This window comes from Daktulosphaira vitifoliae, unplaced genomic scaffold (assembly GCF_025091365.1).
Source record: "Daktulosphaira vitifoliae isolate Bord-2020 unplaced genomic scaffold, ASM2509136v1 Scaffold_1, whole genome shotgun sequence".
Classification (NCBI taxonomy): domain Eukaryota; kingdom Metazoa; phylum Arthropoda; class Insecta; order Hemiptera; family Phylloxeridae; genus Daktulosphaira; species Daktulosphaira vitifoliae.
This window is the reverse complement of record NW_026099572.1, coordinates 15,722,286-15,731,195: the sequence shown is the minus strand read 5'-3', so window position 1 is coordinate 15,731,195 and position 8,910 is coordinate 15,722,286. Positions and strand designations below refer to the sequence as shown.

The 8,910-nt window shown below is 25.8% G+C and overlaps 1 protein-coding gene across 1 annotated transcript; it reads left to right on the top strand.

Moving 5' to 3' along the window:
• Positions 1 to 6,006: 6,006 nt before the first annotated feature.
• Positions 6,007 to 8,622, top strand: LOC126902288 (uncharacterized). The gene is made up of 2 exons (XM_050679392.1): positions 6,007 to 7,435; positions 8,188 to 8,622. Exons 1-2 carry the CDS (start codon positions 6,067 to 6,069, stop codon positions 8,427 to 8,429), a joined length of 1,611 nt encoding a protein of 536 aa, XP_050535349.1. The 5' UTR covers positions 6,007 to 6,066; the 3' UTR covers positions 8,430 to 8,622.
• Positions 8,623 to 8,910: the final 288 nt, after the last annotated feature.

Below are 8,910 nucleotides of genomic sequence, written 5' to 3'. Positions count from 1 at the left end.
AATTTTTAAGGGTAATGTCTTCGACTAGATACGATTTGTGATCTTTTGACGTATTTTTGAAAGAAATCGGTTCAGTGAGTGCTGAGAAATAGTGGCAACAGACAAAAAAAAAAAAAAACACATCATAGTAAAATTAATACCTTCTCAGCTTCGCATCGAAGCTAAAAAAAAAAATAAACACATCATGGTAAAATTAATACCTTCTCAGCTTCGCATCGAAGCTAAAATGTACTAAATTTTGAGCTACAATAGAAATAATTGTTTTAATACATTCAGTGCTATTGAATTATAATTCTATAGCATTTTATGTGTATGTCAGTAATTGTTTATTCACGCAATTCTGTTACAATTTCATTAAGTTTGCGATTTCATTGTCAATCAAATACTCAACCTTTATTTTATGGAAAACATTTAACTTAAAATAAACAATTTTTTTTATTTTTATTATTACTAAAATTTCTTGATTCTTTGAATAGTTATAATATAAAAATTCCCCTCTAGTAAAATAATTCTTAAATTATAACGATGTTTTAAGCAGTTTTAGATATAATTATTCAATTGGTTCTTAAATTGAAAAAATGAAAAATTCATTTTAAAACTAAACATTGTAATGTTGCAGAATTTATTTTAGTTTTCTTATTTTAAATCTTATCATTTAGCGGTGTGTGCATTAGGTTTAAAGTATTGATAGTTGTGTATGTGATAACCTCCACCAGTCAACAGGTCCGATATCTGTCATCTTATTGTCATCAGCTGACCGTACACTGTAACAATTTCTTGTATTTCCCCTCAATGACATTGTTCAAAGTTGGCACCACCACCACCACCCTGCGTCATAACCACTGGTAGCTACAGATACCATGACGACGGGACTTTTTCTCAGTTATACTATCGAGGCGACGAGTTAATTCATGTATACACATTTTTTCTATGGTGAAAATTATGTTTTTTTATTAAAATAAAACGATGAGTCGACTTGCCGTCACCCAGACTGTTCTTGTATTTTGTCCTCCGTTTTTTATGTAAAATAAAACGTCGATATTCGATGATGATGTGAGACCCAAACTATGGCCAATGGTGGGCCGCCACTTCAAGAAATCAATCAACAACAAGTATAAATAAAACTCCCTTTGTACCCCTTCATAATGTCTAAAAGCTCCTTCTTTATGTTCTTCTCCCTTCGCATTCTTCTTTTTTATGAATATATATATATATTCTTAAATGATATATGTATATAAATTTTAAATAATTAAAATTTTATTATATTATAAATGGCCTATGTTTCTTTTTTCTCCATACTTTTCCTTCATTTTTATAAACATTGGTTTTTTTTTTAATCAAATCCTAGTAACTCCGTCAACGAGTACTATTCTTGCTGGCTCGGCTACAAGATCACTCTCCAGTGTTCCTCTGGGCAGTGGTTAAATAGTAGGCCCTCTGGTTTGGCTGAAACCTTACAACATTAATCAAGGTAACATTTTTCCCGAAATACGTATCCATATTCTTTTAGTATATTGATGTGACTCTTTGATTTAAATATTTTCAATATTATAGCTTCGATGCGAAGCTGAGAAGGTATTAATTTTACTATGAAATGTTTTTTTTTCTGTTGCCACTTTTTCTCAGGTATCACTGGTCCGATTTCTTTCAACGATATGTCAAAATATCACAAATTCTATCTAGTTGAAGACATTACCCTCAAAAATTCCACCGTCGTCCCTGTAAATAGTAAAAATCCCACAAAAGTTACAATTTTTAAAATTGTTAAATTTTGACATTTTTTCAATTTTTTTTTACTTAAAACTACTTATACCTTATTGAAAAATGAACAAATCAAAATAATGATATTGTTTATTGTAACCTTAGATATATTCCTTCCATTTAATATAATTTTTTAAAAAATCTGACGTTTTACATAGCCACAGAGGGGAATTCAATATTGCAACGTCTGCACAGACATTTAACTTTTTCAACTTATGTTTTGAAATTGTTCCGGAAATACTCCGAGCTTCAAACATATTGTTAAAACCAGGATGAGAAATAATATCTCGCTTACCTGATTATTAATAAGAAGGGATCTTGGTATTTAAATTTATGCAAAAAGAAGACTGTGATTGTTGGCTAACATAAAATTAATCTCTTTTACCGTTTATATAAACTCTTTTTCAATTTCCATCTCCGGATCTTCGATTTTTTCCTTGGTGTTTCTTATATTTTTGTATATTCTCTTTCTGGTTAACTACAACTCTATTACCATCAGTCTATGTTGTGTTGTTATACTCTCGCTTGTTATAACTTTACAATCTATTAATCGCTTAACGCTCTCTCTCTTTTACATAAAATAAGCAATCTTTGATCTATTCCTCCCATTCTTATAAGTTATATAATGTTCTTCCCTCTTTCTAAAATAAGTATTAATCACAGTAAGATCATACAATACTGCAAAATCGAGAATTCTTTCTACATTTTTTTTGTGTGTGTGTGTGTGCTTTTCATTAGTTCTTTCAATAATAAGTCAAAATAGTACGAATCGTGTATAATTGAAGACAATGGCGGTTCGTGGGTGCTAGTCATAGGTATAAATAATTGTCAAATTATATATACAGGGTGATTGACTAACTATGCCTTACGAATTTTCTTTAAAAATATTAGTATTATCGTATTTGTAATTATTTTATTTGTTATAAATCTTTGTTGAGCTACTTGACAAGAAAAATGAAGATTCAATCTTCATCCCTCAACCCTTAAATCAATATCAACTTTAATTTTTCAAGTAGCAACCCAGTTTTTTTTTTTATTAATCTTGTTAATAATAAAAAAAAAAATTTTCTCAAAAAAAAAAAATCAATTTTAATAAATTCTAAGCGAGATATTACTATTTAAAGTTTAGGGGATTTAACAAATAAAACAGTAGTCGGGTAAATGTAGTATCGTTATTATTTAGTGTACCAATAAGAAGTGGTAGCGCTTATCGATTTACGATCCATAACGTTCTCGTCTGTAATGATTTTTTCTTAATAAACCCTAAACTTTAGAGAGCCGTGGAGCGCTTAATATTTAATAAAATAAAATATTTTTTTTACAAAACATTTTTTTTTTATTAAACTAAATCTAATGGTATAAAAAAAAAATAGTGTTGCCATTTGAAAATATGAAGTTGACACTATTTTTAAGCAAAAGGGATGGTGGTAAAAATTAAAATTTTCTCGTGAAACATCTCATCAAAGATCCATAATGATTAAAAAAAAAAATTGTTTATAACTCTTATATTTTCAGAGATAATTCGTGAGGCATAGTTAGTCAATCACTCTGTATTTAATTTAAAATAAAACACAATACACGTGTTATTTTAATGGTTGCAGTAGAAAATAGAATTTAAATTATTATAATAGCGATTATATTATTATAACAATCGATAACGAAAAGTAGTTAATTCTAAAAATAAATTACATAATATAGTAATATACTAATATTTTACGGTATGGCGACGCTGCCGGTTGTCCAAACTTTGCTTGTGTGTGTATACGTATCCGCATATACTGTGGGAAACAATGTTCACACGCAACAAATGTATTATAACTATTTTACAATTTAAAAATTTACATTTTTAATAAAAATGTAGAATTAAGAATATACGATTAATGTTCTACTTTTAATTAATTTTAGTACGGGGTGCGATTGTCCCGTTTAATTTAATTTTAATTTATTTGTTTATTAAATAATAATATACAACTTTTCTCAATATGAAAATAAATGTCTTCATTTAATATTTTAACATCACAATTTTGGAAATCACTCTATTTTTATAACAAATCTAACCCAATTTATTCAATGTAAAAATTTATTGAGAAGCTGTTATATGTTAACTATACGCTATGTTCTTGTTCTAAGAAATATTACGGCGGGAGATAAAAGTAAAGGTTGCCACTAAATATTATATTAGGTAAGGATGTCTATATGTACCCAATACATATAGGCACAAGATCTATATGTGATAATTAATCACAATAAATTAAAATTATTATTATATTAATAGATTTTCAAACATCACTTTGCTTTTCTATATTTTACGTCTTCTCATAAACCCTCGTACTCATATCCCGAGAGAAAATTATATTATATCATTTTTTATTCAATAAATATTATAGTAACTCAATTATTCTCATGCTCATACAATATCAACAAATAACAATAATTTTAATAAATTATTCTTCAATCATATTAATAAAAAAATTATTGTTTTAATTGATTTCCTTTTTTTTTTTTACTTACTATACAAGTCTAACCCAACTTATTCAATGTAAAAATTTATTGAGAAGCTGTTATATGTTAACTATGTGTTATGTTCTTGTTCTAAGAAATATTACGGCGGGAGATAAAAGTAAAGGTTGCAACTAAATATTATATTAGGTTAGGATGTCTTGTGCCTATATGTATTGGGTACCTAGTTATGCACTATATCTAAAATTTAATTTAATTTATTTTGAATTGGGAATATTACATCGGCAAACAAAGCATAGAAAATTACGGAGATAATTTTAGTGTTGAATTTTTGTCCTAGTATTTATTGTGCCGCATCTTTTCAAGGCACTAGCATAAGAACACGTTAGGCCATCACAATACCGCTCTAATAAATTTCTAAATGGATATAAATATTTTGAATATTTATATCTGTTGACGCGTTTCCAATATACGGTGAACACCACACAAAAATATAGATATTTATTTATATAGATTTGTATAGAAAGTTTAACAACACAATAGTTACAGCGGTAGTATGGGAAAATATAAAATATAGTCTATAAATCTATATATATATATTTAATTATTCAAATCACACCTTTGCGCAATAAGTCACCAGTTAATAAGAATAGTAATTATAAATATAATCACCAACAACAAAAAAAACAATGAAAATGAAAAATGAAACGCAACAACCAGTCCAGGTTAACGTCAAAAACGGAACAGAACGCAATATCGGTAATCCATATTCGGCGGCGGCCGCCTTATCTCAGTGTCAAGGGCGGGGAGACGACCGATGACAACCGATTGTCATATTAATAGCTGGACGGCTGATATCGAGAGAGACACGGGTGAGCGCCAGCTTAGAGCAAAAGGCGGTGCTGTGTCACTGTACTTATTTTGTACAGGCTAAAGAAAGCTTTAAAAATTATGGTTTCGATCTCTCAATAAAATGTTCTTTCAGAAATAAAAAAAAATTATTTAACAAAGTTAAAAATAGTTCTAGTTTTAGTTTAATTATAATTGTGTGTCCAATCACAGAAATTGTACTAACTGTTTAACCGCCTATTTTAATATTACATCATATTCTCCATTTAATTTTTTTTTTAATAACTATATTCATTTTTTATTATTAAACTGCTAAAAATTTAACTAAATTAGATCAAATTTAGCTACTCTATTATTTTGAGTTGATTCTTAGAGGGAGATATATCTTTCATCCACCGCCTATTAATTAAATAATATTCTGAAATTTTTGGCAAATTTTTCCTAAAATTATTATTGAAATAAATAGTTAAATCAATGCAGTTACAATGAGCGTTATTTTATAAAAATTATCATATCAGGAATATTACACTCAAATTATGTCTCTAAAAGGGGGTTAAGATAATATTTAGCGGAAGCAGTAATTTGTTAATATATTGTATATTACAGAACTCATTCTGTAATATTTTAATTCAGAAATAATTCTAAGTATGATATTAAAAAAAAAAAAGACTAATATTGTAAATTGTTGATAATATTTATTTTATTTTCTAATTTAAGTGTAATTGTGAAAATCATGTTATTGACAGCTAAAAATAACGATTTAGATTTTTAATATAAAGTTTAGAAAATAGAACACGTATAAACATGATTAAGTCAGCTGAACAATTAAGTGTTGTATGATAATTACGTATATTTAAAAACAAATTTTTTTCAAAAAAAGCAATTAATAAAATTTGATGTAAAAAATTCATATAAATAAAATTCAATATTCTTTTTACAACTAGTATAGATTTTTTTTTAAGTTAACTCATTAACATTACATAATCGAGTTGCAAAATGAATTTTTTTTTAGTTTTGATGTTAGTGATGTCTTTAAAAGTAGTCTTAAGTGATAACGCAAAAAATTTATTCTGTTTCCATACTCAGTATTTTCTAAACTTTTTCAACCATAATCAAAGATTTTTGTTAGAGATCGAAAAAAATGAAGATCATATCACAATCGATAATCTTACAAATTATGGCAAGGCACTTCAAACACACGGTGAAGTAATTATGTTATTCTTGGGTGACTTCAAAAACAGTTATAAAAATATTTTTCCTTGTAGTTTGATCACGGTAAATATGTACTTAAATAACATTTCTGATTCTTTAAATATGATTGCTCAAAACAATGATGGTGAAAAAAATGATGCCATAAAATTATTAGAAGGCTACAAGATTATACATTTTGCAATTAAAGAACAACTAACAAATTACATATATGGATATTGTAAAAATGTACAGTTTGATGATAATTTGGTTAGTTGCAGTCCTCCAATAGTTAATAACAATTATACTACTGTTAATCTAGTAAACATAAATAATTATATCAAGTATAAGATTATAATGAAGTTTAATTATAAAATAAAAAGTAATATTTACAAAAATTATCATCCAAAAACTTTTTTGTTTTACGATATAATGACCCAACAGATTCTCTACAACAAAAATAATACTATAGAAATAGATGATAGTCAACACATAGAATTAAATCAACTTCGTTTCACTCCACTTAACATCAGATGCACTGACGGTACTCGTTTAACTATACAAGATGTATTTCAGTATATGATATATGATTTTAATTCTAGGGATGTTCAAGCGTATATAAAGATAATACTTGTGGCTACATTTCGACCTGTAGCTATTGTTATCCGCAACTTTTTAACCTTAATTCAAGTTGCGTCTTCAGAAAATTCAGATAATGTAAAGTTTTGGTTAAAATATAATTTTATTGAAATGGGTAAAAAAATAATGGAATATTTATTAAAATTTATTTCTCTCCCCATGTTGATGTATAATCGGACATTTCTACAAGACATCGTCTTAAATGAATTTTTTATCGTTTTAAGTAATTATGCTAAAATAAAAAAATTGTCCGAATTAGATAATAAAATTAATAAAAAATTAATTAAAACACTATCGAATTTCTTCATGAAAAACAGTATATACTTTCCAAATGATATAGAACTAACCAATAAAAATATTACTGAAAGTAATGCTGATCAAATTAAAATTCAATTAGAACAAATCATAAAAAAATTGGATATCTACATGAAAGATTTGACAAAATGGAAAAAACATTTTAATTTTATTGTAAACACATTTAGGATGCGGACTTTCAATGTTCCACATTTGAAAAAATTTATCGATTTTAAAATTTTAAGTAAATGAAATTTAATTTTTTTTTTAATACTATATATTATTTATATACAACATAATCTGCTTTGTGTTAAATAAAAAATAGGTTAAAAAAAATAAAATAATTTAATATAATTGAAACAGAGAGGTTAGTCAATTGAAAAATTCAATTTCAGGCTTGAATTAATGCGAATTAATTTATTAAGTTTTTTAAAAGATTCTTATTTTAATAATTCTAAAACCTATACAGAATATTTTTTAAATTTTGGCCGTATCATAAATATACAAAATTGAAGAGGTAATATTCTAAATAAAACTTGAATTACATAATTTGTAATTTCTATTTTTATTAATATATTTCGGTGTTTTAAATTTAGATAATAAAAAATTGTTTTGCATTTTATTATAATATTCTTTCTGCAAATATGGACTTGAATTGGAGAGTAGATTTTTATTTCTAATAAGTACATTAGTAGAAATTAAACAAATATGCTATATTTTTAAATATCTGGAATGGGTTGAAATTTTTCCTAATTTTTTTTCTAATAATTGTTTAACTAAAATTTTGTGATGGGACTTATGAAAAATACATTTATTTAGTTTTTATAAGTTTTAACTATTTATTTTTCTCTAACACTATTAACTTATCCACAAATTAAACAGTTTTAAAGCTAAATTAAAAACTGTGCAAAAAGTACAAAAATTTCTATTATCATTACAACTGAAACAATTATTTTCAATTTGTAACTTTTTAAAACTTTGTTTTATTTATTTTAGATCGTATTTGTAATACTGAAGCACATTCTGAAATATACAGTTTTATTACGAAAAATACTAATAAAACTGATATAGATTATTATAAAGATGTAGAATATGTGGATGATAGTATTACAGAATTTAACTTAGAGAATCTGAAACTTGACCAAAATGAAAATTATATCAATACAAATGACTTCACTGTAAATCAATCAACTTATAATCCTCATTATATGATTGATTATTTGCCGTACGACGTGTAACGTGAAATATTTAAAATATTTTTGAATTATGAATACTTTCTATCATCATTATTTATTTTAAAAAATTTTATGTTTTCCATTTTACGCTTGATATTTTTTATTGGTTAAACAAAAATTTTTGTTTGTGCAATATAAAATTTATCAAACAAACAAATGTTCTGTTACAATAACAAAAATATATTAAACAATAAAAAAACTGTTAATTGTATTACTTTTCAGTGTATGGCATTAATTTTACAAATTACATTCTTGTGTTCAAACTTTTAATATAGCCCAATGAAAATAACTGTACTTTTAAAGATAATGGTAAATTATTTTGCTTGAGTATACAGTTCTTTTGATACATAAACTGAATATCGAAAAATGGTAAAAACTTCCTCTAGTAATTTAGTAACTTGTACTTATACATGATCAAATCCCTAGTTTAAAAATTAAATTATTTGCTCAATATATTGCGAACAACATTGGGTATATTTTCAAT